We start from the raw sequence: 22,464 nt of genomic DNA, 5'->3' as shown, positions 1-22,464 counted from the left end.
TTGTGTTAATTTGTGGTTTTCTCAGTCACAATGTGACCAGCAGAAATCTGTTTCTATTGGAATTTGAGGCCACGACTCTAGGCAGCCTTCTAAGACTTTAGTGTCAACCTCCATTGGTGGGAGTTTCCTCACTTGGGAGTTCCCTATTCCAATGAAATCATAGATCCAATCTCTATTCTATCTTGATATTGTCATATCCTCTTTTACAGAAAGTGGGTTGTGGCATAAATGGATTTGTCAGTAGGCGCATAAGCTTGAAATAACAGGATTAGTAGTCCCAGCAGCTGACTTCCTGGCTCCCTGTTTGGCTTACTGAGTTAAGTTTGAACTATGATATATTGGATTTATTTGTCATTTGAATGTTGTGGTTTACAAACCAAAATATTACATGGGCTTAGCCACAGATGTGGCCATAGATTCTAGATCAAAAGCTCACCCTTTTTGCCAGTGATCAAATGCACTTCTTGTTTACTTCCTCAATGGAAACAGTAAAAGGGACTTTCTAAATATCTACAATAATTTAGAAAAAGGATATTGCAATGACAGTGTTCTATTCAACAAATGAGAGGCACTTACACTAAAAACCTATGTAAATTGGGTCGTGTCTCTACAGCACAATAGCTGTTCATAGATTTCAGAATAGTTATTATAATAAGGATCACATTTTTGCTCTGGTATCCTTCTTAAGATGCTATGACATTGGGGCAGCTAGATGGCGCGGTGGATAGAGCACCGACCCTGGATTCAGGAGGACCTGAGTTCAAATGTGGCCTCAGACACATAACACATACTGGCTGTGTGACCCTGGGCAGGTCACTTAACCCCATTGCCTAGCCAAAAGAAAAAAACAAACAAACAAAAAAAAGATGCTATGATATCTAAACACAGTATCAGAAACCATCCTTTAAAAACAAAACCAAGAAGAATTGTTGGAAGACCATATTCCAACTTTTTCATTTCACGTATTGGGAAACTGAAATCCAAAGAGGGGAAGTCATTCGCATAGCTAGTTAGCACTCCAGGTTCAGTGCTTTATGCTACACCACACTTCCTCTTAGAATGTAGCAAATGAGGAAGGAAAGACACTTCAGTAAACAGATTCTGAGTCCTAGAGGGAATAATAGGCAATCTGAATGGTTCCTGGAGATCTCTGAACTATGGGGAGCTTGGTACCTCTCAAAGAGGAATGAGAAACTTGTGAAGGCACGAGGAGGTCAAGAAACAAAGGAGATCTGTAGCAGTGATCCTGGAATGTCATCTAGTGATCCTTTAGTAAAGGGAGATGGCAAGGAACTTACAGCAAATCTTGTAAGTTATTGGAATTCTTTGTAACCTCTATCCCTGTAATTCAGTTTGAAATCCTCTTTTACTAACCTTTTTTTTTTAAGGCAATTGGGGTTAAGTGACTTGCCCAGGGTCCCACAGCTAGTAAGTGTCAAAGTGTTTGATCTGAGGCCAAATTTGAACTCGGATCCTCCTGACTCCAGATCGGTGTTCTATCTACTGCACCACCTAGCTGCCCCAACTAACCTTTTAAAGATATCAGAAGATTTGCATTTGCTTATATCCAGCAGTGGGGCTTCGAGAGGCAGCAGTTAAGTGGTTAGGCTCCCAGACTTGGAGGCAGGAACTCATGTCCTGTCACTGACAGGCAAGTCACTTAACCTCACAGTTTCCCCAGGCAGTGTCTCCATGACTCAGGTACAGTTGTGTTGCTGATCACTATTGGTGGAAGGGATTTCCATACCAGTCAATTTCCCACACTGATCAAATCACAAGTCTATATAGCCCTCCCCCCAAACAAAACAAAATACAAAAAACCCAGCAGAGCTAAGTGAATGGTTTACATAGTTACAGTGACAAGGACTTGAATTAATAGTTAATGACTTAACTATGACAATTCAATGTGGATTTTATGTAAGATTCATGTTTAAATGATGTATCTTTGTGAACCCTTATACTCAGTGTACTATAGGGAAATCAGAGGTCCCATATCCAGTATACAAGGAAATACTCCATGTAGATACTTTTGACTTTGAATCTTCAAACTTTGCCTCATATTAATTGAAGTTAAAACTTAGAAGACACATGCTCAAAGTTGGGTACCCTAGGTTCCATTCTTTTTTGAACTGGTCCAGTCTCTTTTATGGAGAAAGATTTTTCCCAGTGAGTTCTCCTCTCATCCTTTCCCCTCCCCACTCTTATTTCTTTTTAAATGATTTCAGGATCAGAGAAGAGGTAAACAAAAGTGAACTGTGGCCTCTTATATGACCTAACAGGTAAATCAGGGGGAGCATGTTTGACAATGTCCCGTTTTTAAATAGGATTGAGAAGGGATTCTGGGAAGATGGCAGAGAGTAGATCAGAAATTTCTAGGCTGTCCTGATTTCCTCCACACACAGACAGAAAATCTCCACCTAATGAATATGGAGTGGCAAAAATAAAGGGGTAGAGCCGTTGTCCTTCCAAGACAACTTGAGAGGACCTCAGAAGAGATAGGATCTCCAGGGGCTGAGGTTTGTCCTGGGTGAAGTGTAGACTCCTCCAGGCTGACTCTGCTGGGTCAGTAAACAGCAGGCCGTGGAGCAGCTGTCACTAAGCAGGAGGAGGCCTCAAGAAAGTTCCCCTCACAGACTTTCACCTCACAGCCTTAGGATCTTTTGCCTCTTGAACTTTTACCTCATAAACTTTCATCTAAGGAAGAGCAGACAGATGGGTAGGGGGAAGATTGAGGGACCCCCTGCTGTTTCTGGAAGGCAGGCCCTGTAGTGCTGACCAGAAGTGATCCTGGGCTGTGGCTGTGGCCGAGGAGGAATGAGCACAGGCCCTATAAGTGGTACTGAAGGGAACAGGGACATGTTTGGGACAGTGAGGCAGTGAGGCCAGGGGCCCTGATTGTGGCTTAGGAGAGGAGAGGTGGGCCTGAGGTTGAGCCCTTGGACAGAATTCAGAAAATAACAGTAAGGAGGACCTGAAGCCTAGGGCAACATTACCCACAGCTCGAGATTAGAACTTGATTATGATAATAATAATTACTATAATAGTAAGCTGCTAAAAATAAAATAAAAATGAGCAAGCTAAGGAAAAAGAACCCGAGCATAGATAGCTACTTTGGTGTAAAAGAAGATCTGGGGAGGAAGATCTGGATTCAGAGGGAGATGGGTGAAAAAGGCCACTGCTTCCTCAAAGTGTGACATCAAATGGTCACAAGCCCAATAAGGGTTCTTGGAAGAACTTAAAAGGGAATTCAAAAATCAAGTAAGAGAGATTGAGGAAAAATTAGGAAAAAAAAAGCAATCCAAGATAAATTTGAAAAGAAAGTTAACCAATTGGAAAAAGACACAAAATCTTAAGAAAATAATATCTTGAAAACTAGAATTGAACAAGAGATATTGAATGATGTTATAAGACATCATAAGATACAAGAAATAATAACACTAGAAAAAATGAAAGAGGATCTGAAACATCTCATTAGAAAAACAACTGATCTGGAGATTAGAAGTGATCTAGAGAACAGATCTAGGAGAGGTGGCATAAGAATTGTTGGACCACCTGGAAGTTATGATCAAAAAAAGAATCTGGATACCACATTACAAGAAATTATTAAGGAAAATTGCCCTAAAGTTCTAGAACAAAAAGGTAAAGTAGAAATTTAAAAAATATATGTATATCTACTGTTCACCCACTGAAAGAGATCCCAGGAGGAAAACTTACGGGAATGTTGTAGACAAGTTTTAAAACTCTCAGGTTAAGGAGAAAATATTGTAAGCAACAACAACAACAACAGCAAAACCAATTTAAATATGGCAGAGATACATTTCACAAGACCTAGCACCTTCTACACTGAAAGACTGTAGGTCTTGGAACATCATATTTTTAAGAATAAAAGAGTTGGGGTTGTGACCAAGAATAACTTACCCAGCAAAGTTGAGTATAATCCTGAATGGAAAAAAAAATGGATGTTTGATGAACTGAAAGACTTTCAGGTATCTGTGACAAAAAGAGCAGAACTTAGTGGAAAATTAGATACAAAAGATCCAGAAGAAATATAAGGAAAACATTAAAGACTCATTAATGTTAAACTGTTTACTTGTTCTATATGAAAATGTTATTAGTATTCTTGAAACTATCAGAGTAGTTTGAAAGAAAGGTTGAGTCTGAGTCATGTATGATGGGGTGATTCTAAAAAACAAGTGGGTAGGAAGAGGTAAAAAGGAGCAATTATCTCATAAAAATGGGGTGTGAAAGGAAGAGCTGATAGCGACGAAGCAGGTCGGGGTGGAGGGCTGGTAATGTTAGGACCTTACTCATCTGGGTTGAAGAGAAAACAGCATGTACATCTGGAAGAGTGTGGAAGCCTTCTGAACATGTAGAGAGGTGAGAAAACTGGAACAGGGTGGGAGAGGGACTTTTAGAGGGGTATGTAGATTGAGATTTGGGAGGGTGGGGCGGACTCTGGGAAGGGTGGGATGGGAAATGGGAGAGTGGGGGGAGAAGATAAGGTAATAGGAATAGGGTAAAAAGGCTGAGAAAGAAAATAGTGAAAATAAGATGGAGGGAAATTCACAAATAGTAATTATAACTTAAAAAAAATTTTTTTTTTGATGAGGTAATTGGTGTTAAGTGACTTGCCCAGAGTCACACAGCTAGTAATTAAGTGTCTGAGGTCAGATTTGAACTCAGGTATTCCTGACTCCAGGGCTGGTGCTCTATCCACTGCGCCAACTAGCTGCTTTAGTAATTATAACCTTCAACATAAATGGGATGTTCATAGCAGCTCTCTTTGTGCTGGCAAAGAACTAGAAATTGCATGGATCCCCATCAACTGGGGAATGGCTAACCAAATGATAGCGTGTAGTTATGATGGGAAAACTACTGTGCTATAAGAAATGATGAGCTCAATGATCTTAGAAAGGCATGGAAAGACTTAACATGAAATGGGGAAGAGTGAAGTGAGCAGAACCAAAAGAACATTATGTAGTAATACATAGCATATTGTTTTATAGTATATATAGTATAATATAGTATATATAGTAATAATAGCAATATTATTTTAAGAACAACTTCGAGCAACTAAGTCATTTTGATTATTATGAATACACAGATTAAAAATAAAGGACATATGAAGAAAGACCCTATCTGTATCCAGAGAAAGAACTAATAAATACAAGTATGTATATAATAATTATATATATGCATGTGTGTGTGTGTGTACCTATTTGTGTCTAATGGTAGTCATCTCTAGGGTGGGGCAGAGGGAGGGAAGAAAAAAAGGAAAAAAATTCACATTTAAAAGGATAACAAGTTGTAAATAATAGATTTAGTTTCATATGCAATCATCTTTTTTATTACACTGTGTTATGGAAATGCTTGTTTTATTCCATAAATTAAAAACTAAATACATTTTGAAAAGTATAATTGAGCAAGAGAACTCTGGAGACAGTTATTTTCTAAAAATGTTTGGCCTTAGGAAAGCTTTGAGTAAGTTCAATAAACAATTCTTTGTAATTTATATTTCTCTTTAATATTTTCCATTTGTTCAATTAATATTTTAAAAATTAAAGACCCAACTATCATCACATCACAATTGATTCCTTCTGAATAGTCATATAATATATGGTAAGAAACTTAGAATGTATATGAAAAGTCCATATTTGTCTATGACATAAGAACAATATTTACTCTGCTCACTTTATTTTGCATCAGTTCATTTAAGTCTTTCTGGGTTTTTCCGAGAAGCATCCTGCTCATCGTTTCTTATAGCACAGTAGTATTCCATCACAATCATACCATAACTTGTTCAGCCATTTTGTGATTGATGAGCATCCCCTCAATTTCCAATTCTTTGCTCCCACAAAAAGAGCTGCTATACATATTTTTGTACATGGGGTCCTTTTCCTTTTTTTTTAAATCACTTTGGGATATAGATGTGGTAGTAGTACTGTTGAGTGAAACAAAAGGTATGCACAGTTTTATAGCCCTTTGGGCATAGTTCCAAATTGCTCTCCAGAATGGTTGGATCGGTTCATGACTCCACCAGCAGTGCTTTAGTGTCTCAACTTTCCCACTTCCCTTCCAACATTTGTCATTTTCCTTTTCTGTCATATTAGCTAGTCTCATAGGTTTGGGTGATTTAGAGCATTTTTTCACATGACTATAGATAGCTTTGATTTGCCTGAAAATTGCCTGTTCATATCCTTTGAGCATTTATCAACTGGAGAATGACTTGTATTATAAATTTCACTCATTTCTCTGTATGTTTGAGAAAGGAGGCCTTTATCAGAGAAACTTGCTGTAATTTTTTTGTACAGTTAGGAATACAGTGTTATTTCTCTCCGTCCTGTTTTTTCCCTGTTTGTCCTTTCACTCTATCCCTCCTCAAAAATGTTTTGCCAGCACCACACCTAATCTGCCCTCCTTTCTATCAGCATCCCCTCCCTTTCTCTCATCTCCTTCGCCTCCTACTTCTCTGTAGGGTAAGATAGATTTCTGTGCCCAACTGAGTGTGTATGTTATTCCCTCATTGAGCCAATTCTGATGAGAGGAAGGTTCAAGTGTTGTCTAACCACCCCCCCACCCTACCCCAGGCCAGCTTTCCCTCCAGTGTGAAAGCTCTTTTGTACCTCTTTCATGTGAGATAATTTATCCCATTCTACCTCCCCTTTCCCCCTTCTCCCAGTGCATCCCTGGGTTATCTTAAAAAAAATTTAATTCTTCAAAAGGTGGAGGAAATGTGAAAGGGAACTGCTATATTGAACCTAATTCTGACCAATGAGAAGAAACTAGTTGCTCATGCAGAAAAGTTAGCAACCTGATGAGGAAATGACCACTTAAAATTAGAAGTTGTGATAAAGACCAAAGCTGGGCATAGTCTGATACAGACTCTATATTTTAAAAGGACAGATTCTAAAGAATTCAGAGAAAGGCCGCACATGTTACATGATCTAAGCTTATGCACGAAATACAGGAAGAGGACTAAATTACTGATTGAAATTATAATGACAAAAAATTTCAGGTAGTAAGAAAAGGAGGATCTGTCTGAAGAGATCAATGTGGTTGCATAGGAAATTCAATGATCAACTTAGATTTAAAAAAAAAAAGGTAGATTACAATTTTATTTTTCTTTGAGGGGTCTTGATGGGCAGATAGCCTTTTTATGGGTGTTGAAGGGGGTCTTGGGGTAGACCCTAGTGGCCTGAAGTGAGATAGGGCAGCCAATCTTTTCATACCTCATGGGACTGATTTCTCACTATCTTTCTGTGAATCATGCACCTCACACAGTGATGTAGTTTCATGTACAGCTTGGGCAGTACATAGGAAATAAGATGTTTGCCTTGGAGATTTCCCTCATGGCTGTAGCTTCCGTGATGCTTTCTTTGTCCTTGGGCACACAGCAGGTGCATTTGGCATGTTGGTCGGGCCGCATGTGGCCGTGGCCCTTCTTGGCATGCCCATTGTTCCTCCTCTTCTTGGTCACTTTGTAAGTGAGGAGCCAAAAGAGCATCAGCTTAGGCTTTTCAAAAAGACACATATCGACTCCTGGCCAAGATGACTGCCTGAACAGAAGCAGGCTGCCCAGCTCCTGTACACCTACTCTGCAAAAAAGTGAAATTCCTACCAGACTAAATAATTAATGATCAAAGAAATGCAATGAGAAATGTTAGTGACTTTTTTTTTTAACTACAGAAAAATCAACACAGGAAACTGCACAGAAAATCAACTAGCCAGCCATAGGAATTAGGAGCTGACAGTAAATCCAGGACCAGCACAGGCAAACAAACTTGTAGCCTTACAGCATGTTCAGAGAAAGTACGGAGATATGTAGCCTTGAAGGGCCAGAGTGGAGGACTTTGAGGAAAACCCCTTAACATATACACAGGGGCCCTTGGAACCCTTGGAATGCGGCAGTGAGCAGTGTAGACATTCTAGGGTCCGAGGCCCATAGCCCCCACCTGAGACACCATAAAGAGCTCTGAAGATCCAGTATTCTGACCTCAAAAGATCCAGAAGGGCCTAATCTTGGGAAGAGGAGGTCAAGGAACCTAGGTGACCTTGAGTAGGATCGAGCAGGGCTGAACCCTCAAAAGTGCAACACGGAATGGAACCTGACCGTGGCACATAGCTCCAGTTCAGGAACTAAAGCTGGAGAGGTGAGTAAACCAAAGAGACAGGGACTCATAACAAAAATTATTGCAAATCTAGAGCTCTGCCAAAAGAAGGAGAGAGGAGCTACCTAACTACAAGCCTAGAGAGACTCAAAGGAAAAAAAAGGATTTTCCGCAGGGACTACATGAATATTTAGAAGAAAGGAAACAGGTCATTAAAAAATGGAATGAAAGCTGTGGAGAAAAAAAATTAAAAAGTAAGTAAATAGCTTAGAAGAAGTGGCAAACCTTGCCCAAGAAATAGTTACCAGAAAACTAGGCTAGGAGCAGGAGCCAAGATAGCAGAGAAAAGGCAGGGATTCACCTGAGCCCTCCTCAAACCCCCTTGGAACACCTTTAAATAATACCCTAAAATAAATTCTGTGGTGGTAGAACCCACGAAAGGATGGGGTGAAATAATTTTCCAGCTCAAGACAACTTAGAAGGTTGGCAGGAAAGGTCTGTCTCACCAGGGTAAGATTAAAGCACAGCCCCCCAGCACAGACTGGGCCCCAGCAAATCAGGAGCAGGCTTTGGGAGTGACCGAATCAGCCTTGGCAGCAGCTGCTTCTGGAGCTTTCAGCCCACAGTCGGAAAGGTGGTCAAACAACTGGTCAGAAGGAGATTACTGGAGTCTCTTTGCTGACGGTGGGGGCAAGACTCTGTTGCTTTGTCCATATATTGGGTCACAGTTCTGTGTGGCAGTACCAGGGCCAGGAGGAGCACTAGCACACCAGAGCTTGTGGCTGCAGTGGAGCAGGGATCCTCCTAACATTTCCTTGAGAGCTTGTAATCACTCACAAACCAAAGCACAGGCCAGGAGAGTAGTAAATACACTTCTCCTTACATCACACCACCTTGGAAGAACTGAAAACTTACAGGACCCTAGAAGTATCTCTGAAAACACCTGCACAAAACCCCTGAAGCTTGGGACAATGTGCCTTCCGCCTTGGAAACAGAACTGCACTTTAGCAAAGAGTTAAAAGTAAAAAATAGGCTGGAAAAATGAGCAAATAACAGAAAAAAATTCTGACCATAGAAAGTTACTATGGTGTTAAGATCAAACACACACTCAGAAGACGACAAAGTCAAAGCTCCTACATCCAAGGCCTCCAAGAAAAATATGAATTGGTCTCAGGCCATGGAAGAGCTCAAAAAAAGAATTTGAAAATCAAGTAAGAAAGATAGAGGAAAAACTGAGAAGATAACTGAGAGTGAGGTAAGAAAATCATCAAAAGAGTCAACAGCATGGTAAAAGAGGCACAAAAAATATTGAAGAAAATAACACCTTAAAAAACAGACTAAGCCAAATGGTAAAAGAGGTACAAAAATCCAACGAGGAGAAAAGTGCCTTGAAAAACAGAATTGGCCAAATGGAAAAAGATATACAAAAGTTCATTGAAGAGAATCCCTTTTAAAAAGAAGAATTGGCTAGATGGAAAAAGAGGCACGATAATTCACTGGAAAAAAAAAAAAACTCCTTTAAAAATAGAATCGGCCAAATTGAAAAGGAGGCACGAAAACTCATGGAAGACAATAATTCCTTAAAAATTAGACTTAAGCAAATATAAGCTAATGATTTTATGAAAAATCAAGAAACAAAACCAAAAGAATGAAAAAATAGAAGATGATGTGAACTATCTCACTGGAAAAACAACTGACCTGGAAAATAGATCCAGGAGAGATAATTTAAAAATTATTGGACTACCCTGAAGCTGTCAGAGCCAAAAGAGCCTAGACATCATCTTTCAAGAAATTATCAAGGAAAACTGCCCTGATACCTTAGATTCAGAGGATAGAGTAGAAATTGAAAAAATCCACCAGTCATCTTCTGAAAGAGATCCCCAAGTGAAAACCCCTAAGAATATTGTAGCCAAATTCCAGAGGTTCTCAGGTCAAGGAGAAAATGTAGCAAGCATCCAGAAAGAAAGAATTCAAGTATCATGGAACCAGTCAGTATGACACAAGATTTAGCATCTTCTACATTAAAGGATCAGAGGGCTTAGAATATGATATTCCAGAGGCAAAGGAGCTAGGATTACAATCAAGAATCACCTACCCAGCAGAACTGAGTGTGATCCTTTAGGGGAAAAATGGATAGTCAATTGAATAGAGGACTTTCAAGCATTCTTGATGAAAAGGCTAGACCTGAATAGAAAATTTGACTTTCAAATTCAAGATTCAAGAGAAGTATAAAAAGGTAAAGAAGAAAGGGAAATCATAAGGGATTTAATAAGGTTAAACTGTTTACATTACTGTGTGTGAAGATGATGTTTGTAACTCATAAGACCTTTCTCATTATTAGGGTATTTAGGAAGAGTATATATAGACAGAAGGCACAGATGTGAGTTGAATATGAAGGGATGATATCTAAAAAAATAAAATTAAGGTTTGAGAAAGAGGAATGCACTAGGAGAGATGGAAAAGGAGAGGTAGAGTGGGCTAAATTATTTCACATAAAAGAGGCAAGAAAAAACTTTTACTATGGAGGGGAAGATGAGGGAGGGAGGAGGGAGTGCTTGAATTTATTCTCATCAGAATTGGCCCAGAGGGAATAACATAAACACTCAACTGGGTACAGAAATACCCTACAGGAAAGCAGGAGGGGAAGGGGATAACAGAAGAAGGGATAATAGAAGAGAGTGGATTGGGGGAGGTGGTAGTCAGAAGCAAAGCACTTTTGAGGAGAGACAGTGAAAGGAGAAAGAAAATAGAATAAACAGGGGGAAATAGGATGGAGGGAAATACAATTAGCAATCATAACTGAAAAATTTTTGAAGCAAATTTCTTTGATAAAGGCCTTAAAGGAAGGGAACGGAGTCAAATTTATAAAAATAAGAGCCATTCCTCAATTGAGTAATGGTCAAAAGATATGAAGTCAGTTTTCAGATGAAATAATCAAAACTATAGCTATATGAAAAAAATGCATTAATTCCCTATTGGTTGGAGCAATACAAATTAAAATAATTCTGAAGTACTACCTCACACCTGTTAGATTGGCTAGTGGATAGAAGAGGAAAATAACAAATGTTAGAGGGTATGTGGGAAAATTGAGACATTAATGCACTGTTGGTGGAGTTGTAAAGTGATTCAACCATTCTGTAGAGCAGTTTAGAACTAAGCCTAAAGGGCTATGAAACTATGCATACTCTTTGACCTAAATATACCACTACTAGATCTGTTTCCCAAAAGGGATAAAAAAAAAAAGGAAAAGGATCTATATGTACAAAAATAATTTATAGCAGCTCTTTTAGTGGTGGCAAAGAATTGGAAACTGAGGGAATGCCCTTCAGTTGGGGAATGGCTGAACAAGTTGTGGTATATGATTGTGATGGAATACTATTGTGCTATAAGAAATGATGAGCAGGATGCTTCTCAAAAAAACCTGGAAAGACTTACATGAACTGATGCAAAGTGAAATCAGTAGAACCAGGAGTACATTGTACATAGTAACAGCGATATTGTAGGGTTGAATGACTTAGCTATTCTCAACAATACAATAATCCAAGACAACTCTGAAGGACTTATGATGAAAAATGCTTATCCATCCTAAGGGAAAAAATTGATGGTGTCTGAATACAGATTAAAGCATAGTTTTTAAAGTTTCTTTATTTTGCTTTATTTTATTTTTTTGGTCTATGTTTTCTTTTACAATATGACTAATATGAAAATATGTTTTGCATGACTACACATGTATAACCTATATCAAATTGCTTGCTTTCTCAATGAATAGGGTGGGGAAGGAGGAAGGGTGAGAATTTGGAATTCAGAACTTTAAAAAATGAGCTGTTAACAATTGTTTTTACATGTAATTGGGGGAAAATAAAATAATAAATAGTTTAAAAAAGAAAACTAGAATAGACCAAACAGATGTCAGTGACTCTTATCAGACAAAAAGAAATATAACAAAAACAAAAGATTGAAAAAAAAAAGAAAACGTAAGATAATATAAAAAACAACTGACCTCTAAAACAGGTCAAGGAAAGAGAATTTTTAGGAACCAGATTCTTTGTGAACTGAGTCAAATTTATAAGACCTATTCCTCAATTAAAAAGGCAAAGGATATGAATAGGCAGTTTTCAGAAGAAGAAATGAAAGCCATCAATAGCTATCTGAAAAAATTCTTTAAATCACCAATAATGAGAGAAATACAAATTAAAACAACTCTAAATTACCTCATATTCATCAGATTGGCTAATATGACAAAAATGGAAAATGACAAATGTTGGAGGGGATATGTGAAAATTGAGACAGTAATGCACTGTTGTTGGAGATATGAATTGGTCCACCATTTGGAAAACAATTTGGAACCATTCCCCCAAATCTATTGAACTGTGCATGCCCTTTGACTTAGTAATACCGTTACAGGTCTACACCTGAAAGAGATCAGAGAAAGAGGAAAAGGACCTATATGTCCAAAAATATTTATAATATTCTTTCTGTAGTAGCAAAGAATTGGAAACTGAGGGGATGCTCATCAATTGGGTAATGGCCAAATGAACTATATGAATGTGATGAAATGGTATTATGCTGAGAGAAATGATGAAGCAATGGTTTCAGAAAAACCTAAGAAGACTTGTATGAACTGATTCAAAGTTAAGTGAACAGAACCAGGAGAACATTGTATACAATAATATTGTAAAGAGAATCAATTTGGAAAGACTTAGGAATTGTGATCAAAACAGTGACCCATCACAATTTCAAAGAACTCACAATGAAATGTTATTGATCTCCAGATGGAGAGTTGATGGATTCAGAGTTCAGATTGAAGCATATTTTCTTTATTCTCTCTCTCTCTTTTTTTTTTTTTTAACACATGGCTAATTCAGAAATTTGTTTTGCATGATTATATATAATTATAATGGGCTTTCTTTTTCTTGCCTTTCTAATGGGTGGAGGAGGGGAAGGAAGAAAAGAGAGAATTTGTAACTTAATAGTAAAATTTAAAAAATCAGATTCCCCCCCAAAACATGATTTTGTCTCCCTTCTCCACCCCAAATTAATCCTGGACACTATATTTCAAGAGGTCATAAGTGGAAACTTCTCTATTAGAACCAGAGGGTAAAATGAAAATAGAAAGAATTCACAGATCATTTCCTGAAGGCAAGCTCAAAAAGCAGTGTCAAAGAAAACAATTTAAGTACCAAGCAGCCAGTCATTATCACACAAGACTTGGCAACCTGTACCATAAATTAGGGGATCTTGGGATACAACTTTGTAACACAATATTCTAAAAGGCAAAAAAGAAACAGGCTTATGGCCAGTAATAATCTTACAAAATTGAGTATAATCTTATAGGGGGGAAAGTGCACCTTAAATAAAAGAAGATTTCCAAGCAGTTTTGATGAAAAGATCAAATGTTAAGTAAGAACTTTGAGATGCAAACACAAGTCAACTTGAGTAACTTAAATAAATTTATTTCTTAAGTAAACTTAAGTAAATTTATTTCAATAATTGGAAAGGGCTGTATGTTGTTATAGTGTAAACATTCTAATAGGAAGAGAAGAAACAATTGTCCCTTCAGAATTGTCAACAGGAAATCACAACTTCATGAAACTTATGTGAAAACTAGGTTTATTACAGGAGAAATGAACATGCATGGGGAATCCTAAGCTAGGGCAAAGAGTTCACAATCCAAACAGGAGCTTGAATATTTATGAAACTGTGGCAAAGAAAGGAGAAGAAACGGAAACCACCCATATGGGAGTGGTAGAGGAGGAGAAATCATGAATAGTTAAGATGGCAAAAGACACATTCTTTTCCCTTGAGAACTGCTAGACTGTGATGATATGACGGTCTGCTTATCTACAAGGGTCCCAGCTACACAAGAGGTTTAGTGCACCTGTCTTGACTCCCAACGACACACATGGGGATGCTTGAAGGTGCAAACAACAAATTATATCAGCCTAAATGGGGCTTCATCTTTGTCATGTTCAGGGCCTCCTGCATACTCCAGGTCCAGTGTTTCTGGAAAATATATCAATTCAAAAAGAAAAGTTCAGGGAACCCCTTAACATTCCTTAACAAGAACTTCAGTATCTTCAGAGAGTGTTAAAGAAGTTAAATAAGAAAGCTAAAGGACCTGGAGAGCAGTAGATTGGTTCTGTTTGGTGGGTTTTAAGAGGCGAAAGAGAAAGGAAGGTAAATGGAGGAATAGATTCGTGTGTGAAGGTAAATAGGGTGATAGAACTTATTTCTCATAATTGGGGTGTGTGAGAATATAGAAACATGGAAAAAGGAGTGGGAGAAGTGAGAGTCAGATGAACCTCACTCCTAAGAAATGGGCAAAGAAGGATTGAGCATAGATACAAACAGATTGGTGCAGAAATACATTAACCTTGAAAAGGGAACAAGGAGTTATGAATAGAAGAGCTGAGGATAATATTGTAGAGGGAATAGTTACAAGCAAAACAAGCCTCCCAATCTTAAAGGGGGGAAATAAAGACAACCAGAATTTAATGGAGGGTACCCATCAATTGAAGAATAGCTGAACAAATTATGGCATATGTATGTAATGAAATATTATTATGAGATAAGAAATGACAAGAAGTTATTGCAAAGAATCCCGGTAATATGAACTGATGCAGAATGAAGTGAGCAGGACTCATTTGAGGAATCAAATTCTTTATGAACTGAGTCAAATTTATAAGACTATTCCTCAATTGACAAAAAGTCAAAGGACATGAATAGCAGTTTTCAGAAGGAAAACTTTTATATGTACTTCACAATAACACATATTAGGTTAAAAGGGGCTTTAGAGTTCACCAAGTCCACAACCTCCTAATTCTATATATGAGGTTACAAAGAGGTTAAATGATTTGCTCAGGGTCACATAGCTAATAAATGTCTAAGGCAGGATTAAAATTCAGATCTTCTTGATTCCAAAGCCAATACTCTACCCACTTTATCACCTTCATTGGCATCATAAGGGCAGGACAAACATACGTGTCTGTGGAATCAAAGTAACTGAATTTGAGCTAGTCTGAATATCACTGTGGAGAAATTGATGTTAGGATATTAGGTTGAAATGTTGGCATCCTCATTTCTCAGTTCATGGTGCTTCCCATGACTTTTTTTCCCTGTCAATGATGTTCCTAAAGATTGTCTGTGTGATACCGGTGGTGCCACTTCATTTACATGGAGCCTGTGAACCTTTCCCTGAGAAATAATCTTTTTTTCCTTTTTATTTTTAGACAAGGTCTCATGGCCCCTTTTTTGGTTTGGATAAAAAGCCATCATAAGAAGTGTTTTAGGCAAGATGTAGGCCAGGATGGTGATGGCACTGGAAACTACACCATAGGCAGAGGACTTGAAGGAACTTTGGATGTTTAGCATGAGGAATATGGGAAATACATTATCACTTCAAGGGCTGTCATGTGGACTTACTCTCCTTAACATCAGGAAGTAGAACAAGGAGCAATTATTAGAAACTGTAAAGTGTTAGACTTTTGTAAAGGTAAAGGAAAAACTTCTTTATACTGTCTAAAAGTGATTGGATTTTCCATAACTGGAGATCTTCAATGAGAGGCTAGAGGCCTACTTGTTGATGTAGTAGAGATTCTTCCTTATGAAATAGAGGCCTTCTGAGGTGCTTTTCCAAGTTTGAGATTCAGTGATTAAAATGTTCACATTGTGATAGTATTCCTATCACACCATCTCATACCTTGTATTGGTGTCTAGTTTCATTGAAGTACATTCTTGAAAAGCTTATAGTCTGATTGAGGAGACAAGGTATATATGTGTGAGACAGTAGGAGAATGATTCTAAAACAGTGCAAGTCTGAGAGAATGTGGTTCAGACATTAGAATACCTTGGAAATTATCTCATAAAAAGAAGATTCCCATCCTGAACATTCCTTTGCTGTTCTTCTGGACCGCACTGGCTGTTTGGAGAAATCCTAAAGTATATAGTTGAAATTAAGAAGTTAGAAGGTTGATATGGATCGTTCAGCTGTGTTTTTCTCCCATGACCACATAAAAGAGATTTCTAGTTCACTTCTTAATCTGAGTTCCCTTAGAATTTGGACACAAATCACAAATTTCAGGTAATTTTCTATGCCTCTGCCTTTCATATTTTAAGAAATGTATTTGTTCAAATTGACTTGAAATCACCACTAACCTGAGTGGTAAAGATTACTTTACATGTTTTACAGGTTAAATATATATATATATATATATATATGTTTTCTAAATCTGGTCACTATGTGTCTTTGTGAGGGCTGATGGGAAATTATGTTCCTAGGTTAAATATCTCATAATAGATTCTGATTCAGCTTAAAATTCAGTCACTTTTTTTAAACATATGGACAAAACAACTAAATAACTGACTGTGTCGTCAATTTAACAATATGAAAGTTTATTTATTTTTGTAGAAGGTGCAGCAGACAAGAGTAAACAGATCTCATTTTAGATTAAGTTAAAACTATGGGATTTAAAAAATTGTGCCTTTGTTTTTTACGTCACTCTCATTACTATCCCTTTCTACTTCCCTACCCAGTGAGCACTTGCTTGTAATAAGCATGAAAGATTAAAAAAATAAAAATCAGTAAAACCAATTGACATAGTGATCACATCCTATAGAGCTCTTATTCTTCCATAAAGAGCACTTTTTCTCAAATCTCTGGAGCCAAGTTATGCATTCTAATTGCATAGTATTTCATTTCATTTTGTTGTTCTTTCTTTTTATATTGTTGTGATTGTGTATATTGTTTTCTTGGTTCTTAAGCTTATGAACTTATACAGAATAAAATGTCTTCCTATATTTCGGTGGATTGTTTATATTTGTTATTGTTCATGGTGTAGTAATATTCTATTACATATGTGTACTGCAATTTGTTTAAATATTCCCCAATCGATGGGCACCTATTCTGTTTCAAGTTATCTGTCATCACAAAAAGTACTGCTATAATTATTTTGACATGTATGGGATCTTTATTTCTGTATTTTACCTCCTTGGTTCAAAAGAGAGGGTATATACCTAGCACTAGGATCTCTAAGTCAAAAGGTATGGACTTTTTAGTTACTTTTAAAAATATAATTTCAAATTACTTTTGAAATATGTATTATTTATTTTTAACATTAAAATTTTTTTGAGTTCCAAATTCTCTCCTTCTCTTTTGCCCCTCCCCAACCCACTGAGAAGGGAAGCAATATATCAGTTATACATGGAAAACATTTCAATATTAGCCACATTGTGTCAAAAAGCAAGAAAAATAAAATGAGAAAACTATACTTTAGTTTTCTTTTTTTTCCCCCCTTTTAGGCAATTAGGGTTAAGTGACTTGCCCAGGGTCACACAGCTAGTAAGCATCAAGTTTTTGGTCTGAGGCCAGATTTGAACTCAGGTCCTCTTGACTTCAAGGCCGATGTTCTATCCACTGCACCACCTAGCCGCCCCTATACTTTAGTTTTCACTCAGAGTTTACCAGTTCTTTCTCTGGAGGTGATAGCATTTTTTATCATGAGTCCTTTGGAATTTTCTTGGATCATTGTATTGATCATAATAACTAAGTCTTTCACAGCTGATCATCATTAGAATATCTCTTTTACTGTGTATGATGATCTCCTGGTTCTGCTCACTTCACTTTGTATCAGTTCATATAGGTCTTCCCATATTTTTCTGAAACCATCCCCCTTGTCATTTCTTGTAGCACAATAGTACTCCATCACAACATATGCCACAAATGTTTGGCCATTTCCCAATTCATAGGCATCCTCTCAATTTCTAATTCTTTGCCACCACAGAAATAGTTATAAATATTTTCATGCATATAGGTCTTTTCACTTTTTCTTTGATCTCTTTGGGGTACAGACCTAGTGATATCGCTGAGTCAAAGGGTATGTACATATAGCCTTTTAGGTATAGCTCCCAAATGTTTTCTAGAATGGTTGGATCAGTTTACTATTCCAACAACAATTCATTAGTGTATCTATTTTCCATCATCCTTTTCAGCTTTTGTCATTTCTGTTGGTGTGAGGTGGTCCCTCAGAGTTGTTTTAATTTGCGTTTCTCCAATCAATAGTTAAGAACATTTTTTTCCTATGACTATAGATAGCTTTGATGTATTCTTCTGAAAACTGTTTATATCCCTTGACAATTTATCAATTGGGGAATAGCTCTTATTTTTTATAAATTTGACTCAGTTCCCTATATTTGGGAAAAGAGGGCTTTATCAGAGAAACTTGGTATAAAGTGTTTTGATATTATGTCATTGTCTATAGTACCTTTTATCAAAATGTAGTTTTCCTGCATATCCCTTTTAATCAGGTCTATTTTTGCTTTTCCTTTGTCTGAGACCATGGTTGCTACCCCAGCCTTTTTTTTTTTTACTTCAGCTATAACTTCTGCTCCATCTCCTTTTTAAAAAAATTCTGTGTATCTTTCTGTTTCAACTGTATTTCTTGTAAACAACATATTGCTGGATTATGGTTTCTAATCCATTATGCTATCCACTTCTGTTTTGTGCGTAAGCTCATCACATTCACATTCATAGTTATGATTAGTAACTGTGTATTTCCCTCCATCCTATTTTCTTATTTTATCCTTCTCTCTCTTTTTTTATACTGTTGAAATTACTTTCAATTTCAACTGGTCCAATGAATTTATACCTTTAACAATTAGTGTAGCAGTGTGCCTGTCTTGCTATGGCCCCTCCACATTGACATTGTCCATATTTTATCATCTTTGCCAATTTGCTGGAAATAAGGAGAAATCTCAATTGTTTTGGTTTTTATTTACAGCAATCTTCTATATTGTTGTTAGCAGTTTTCATTTGTTTTGAAAGATATTTGCTCATATCCTTTGGCCATTTATTTTTTTGGGGAATGGCTCTTGGTTAAATATTTGTGTTAATTCCCTGTATATCTTGGATATCAGACTTTTATCAGATATACTTGATGCAAGCATTTTTTCCCAACTGACAGTTTTCATTATTCTGCCTGCATTGATTTTGTTTTTGCAAAAGCTTTTCAATTTCATTGAATCAAAAATATCTGTTTTATCTTTTGTGATCTTCCTTATCCTTTGGTCAAGAGTTCTTCCCTTATGAATATTTGTGGAAGTTACCTCCATTCTTATGATGTTTATTGAAATCCAGTATCCTTCTGAATATAATGAGAAGATAGGACTCATTGGAAAAGACCCTGATTTTGGGAAAGACTGAAGGCAAAAGGAGAATGAGACATCAGAGGATGAGATGGATAGATAGAGGGAGGCAATGAACATGAGCTTGGACAGACTTTGGAAGATAGTGGAAGATAGAAGAGCCTAGCATGCTATGATCCATGTGGTTACAAAGAGTCAGACATGGCGGAACAACTGAACAATGAAATTCATCTAAAACTTTCTATGTTACAATGGCACAAGTTGCTCATCTAAACCTACTTTTTGCTAAATCACTTTCCAATTTTCACAAAAGTTCTTATCAGATAAAGAGTCCTTACCCAAGTAGACTGTTTTCAGGCTTACTGAAGTTGATTGTTTATGATTCTTGCTTATTTAGTCTATTCCACTAACCTACTTTTCTATTTTTAACCTATATCAAGTAATTTTCATCAATATTGCTTTATAAAATAAATTAAGATCTGTACTTGTTATTCCTCCTTCATTTCAACTTTTAAAAATGATTTCCTTTGAGATATAAGACATTTTGTTCTTCCCAATGAATTTTTTTTATCATTTTGTCTAGCTTTATAAAATGTTTCTGTGGTAGTTTGAGATAACTAAATTTGTTAATAAATTTAGATAGTGTTACCATATTTACTTTATTGGCTTGACCTCAAACATAAACAATGATTATCTCTCCAATTATATATCTCCAATTATTATTTATTTCTTTGATGAGTTTTTAATAATAATTTTTATATGAATCTTGACTGTATCTTGGTAGATTGATTACTAGATATTTTCTGCATTTTGTATTTATTTTGAATGGGATTACTTCATTTTTTAACTTCTGGATTTTGTTAATATTATGTGGAAATACTGATGATTTTTAATAGATTTGTTTTGCATCTTTCCATTGTACTAGAAGGAAGCATTTGGCTGTATTGATATTTCCAAGTTCGCATTATTCAATATGTACATGGAAAAAGACTATATTTTGTGTAAAATTATTTGCATAGCATTGGGCTACAGAACATCACAAGTAAAGTTAACCACATTTTGTTTTGTGCAATTTTTTGACAGGAGGAAAGACACTGAGTATTGTGCCTATGTGAAAAGATTTATAGAAGGTCGTTTTTTTTCAATGCTTATGATAAGTACCATCTCACTGAATGCCTTGTGTATGGTTTTGCAGACTGATTATGACATTAAAAATTATTTGTTCTTAGTTTTTGAGGTAAGAAAATGATTTTTTCTTTTCTGAAAAGGTGCTGAGATTTTTGAAGTCATTTTATTCAATGGGAAATTGCTGAAGTTAGACTCAAAAGGCCCCAAATGCGAGTCAATAAAAATATAGACTCTTCACATTATTTCAGTATTTGAAAAGATCTATGATTTCCTTAGTGGGGATACTCCTTTTACGTATACATATAGATAACAAACCTTCCACGCCTTTGTAGAGGGCATCATGAGTTTCTGTAGCCGAAACAATTCTTGCTAATAATTGATGAGTCTCAAGATTCAGCTAGATTGATCCTCATATTAATTCAAGGTCTTTCCAGCTTGTTGGAGTCTGCCAGAGCTCCCACACTACTGGTCTCCCCTTTAAGAGACATAAATTATCAGAACAAAACTTTACTGGACACTCTTTACTTCTAGTAGAAGATAATGAGCCACCCTTCAAGCAGGAAACTATTTCACCATCTGAAAAGATATGGTTTAATGGATCCCTTTGCTACATTCTTTAAAAAAAAGTGTATATATTTATTCACAACAAATTATCATGTAGGATACTCTCAAAATAAATCATACTTAAGTATCCTTTCTTGTATTGATAAGTGAATTTCACATATTCTTTTTATGCAGAATTAGACTATGAAGGAAGACTCCAGTCCTTGAGAGACAGTTACTCTTTGCCTTTCCTTTTTTACTTCTGCCCTCCTTGATCCTTACTCAACTAGTTGGAGACACTATATCCAACAAGGAGCAGAAAGAAAAGCAGTCAATAGAGGCAACTCTAAGGAGAGTTATTCCTCATAGCAGACAAGAGAATCAGCCATAGATTCAAAAAAGAATCAGCCTGAGACTTTAGGTCTAGGCACACAAAGTACCTTGAATGAGCTTAGTTCCCAGAGGGGCTCTTTCAGCTGTATTTGGTAGTCATCTGTATAGAGATAATAATTGAACCCATAAGAGCAAATGAGAGTGAACATAGAGAGAGGAGAAAAGATGTCCCAGGACAGAATCCTAAAAGTGTATTCCTGTTTAGGGAGTTGGACATAGATAATGATCTAGCAAATGAGACTGAAATGGAGTAGCCAGAAAGGTTGGAGGTGTACTAGAGAGCAATATCATGAAAATCTAGGTGAGAGAGTGGTCAGAGGGAGTAGTTAACAGCAAGTGATCAGAGGTAATAGTCAGCGATATCAATACCATAGAGATAAAGTATTAATGAATTAGTAATTATTAAGTGCCTTCTATGTGAAAGGCACTGTGCTAGGGCTGAAGAAACAGAGAAAAATGAAAGTCTCTGCTGTCAAGGAGAAGGGAAAAAGATACATACACATAAAATAAACTCAATGTAATGGGGAAGGGGTTGGAATCAGGAAAAGCTTTATCTTCATGCAGGAAGTGGCACTTGGGCTGAGTTTGGAAGGAAAAAAAAGCCTTCTAAGAGTCAGCGGTGAGGAGGGACAAAGATCAAACTTTTTTTTAAGTGCTCTCTGAGATGAAAGGTGTGTCATGTGTGAAGAGCAAAAAGAAGGCCAGTTTGTCTGGAGAGCAATACAAGGGAAGAGGAATAACGTATAATAAGGCTAGAAAGGTAGAGTGAAGCTGGGTTGTAAAGGGTTTTGAAGGTCAAACAGGAGTTGATATTTGATCCTAGAGGAAATACAGAGCAACTGCAGTTTATTGAGTAGAGGAGACCAATGACAGGCTATTTTGTCCAAGTGAGAAGTGATATAAAGGCTTGAGCTGAGGTGGCAGCCATGTGAATAGAAAGAAGGGGACAAATGGAGGAATTATTTTAGAGACAGAACTAACAAAATTTGGCAATACGTTGGATTATAGGATAAGGGAGAGTAAGGAGCCAAACATAACATGGAAATTGTTAACCTGGGTGATGAAGAATGGTGGTGCCCTCAATACAAATAGGAAGAGGGCTAGGTTTTAGGGAAAAGGTAATGATTTTATTTTGGATATGTTGTGTTTGAAA

The 22,464-nt window shown here is 36.8% G+C and overlaps 1 protein-coding gene across 2 annotated transcripts in view; it reads left to right on the top strand.

The window, feature by feature from the left end:
• The first annotated feature begins 11,750 nt into the window (after nt 1-11,750).
• The window catches only part of CATSPER3 (cation channel sperm associated 3), a 61,655-nt gene continuing 50,941 nt past the window's right edge, over nt 11,751-22,464 (top strand). Inside the window, exons 1-2 of one of the 2 annotated variants that reach the window (XM_020991238.2) lie at nt 11,751-16,188; nt 20,331-20,484. In XM_020991238.2, coding sequence (XP_020846897.1) covers nt 16,082-16,188; nt 20,331-20,484 — 261 coding nt within the window. In that variant the 5' untranslated portion in view covers nt 11,751-16,081. Of the gene's footprint in view, nt 16,189-20,129; nt 20,485-22,464 lie in introns of those variants that run through there. The other variant, XM_020991236.2, reaches the window with a different exon arrangement.

This window comes from Phascolarctos cinereus, unplaced genomic scaffold (assembly GCF_003287225.1).
Source record: "Phascolarctos cinereus isolate Bilbo 61053 unplaced genomic scaffold, phaCin_HiC Scaffold_2;HRSCAF=192, whole genome shotgun sequence".
NCBI classification, from domain to species: Eukaryota; Metazoa; Chordata; class Mammalia; order Diprotodontia; family Phascolarctidae; genus Phascolarctos; species Phascolarctos cinereus.
This window is presented reverse-complemented; position numbering and strand designations above follow the sequence as displayed.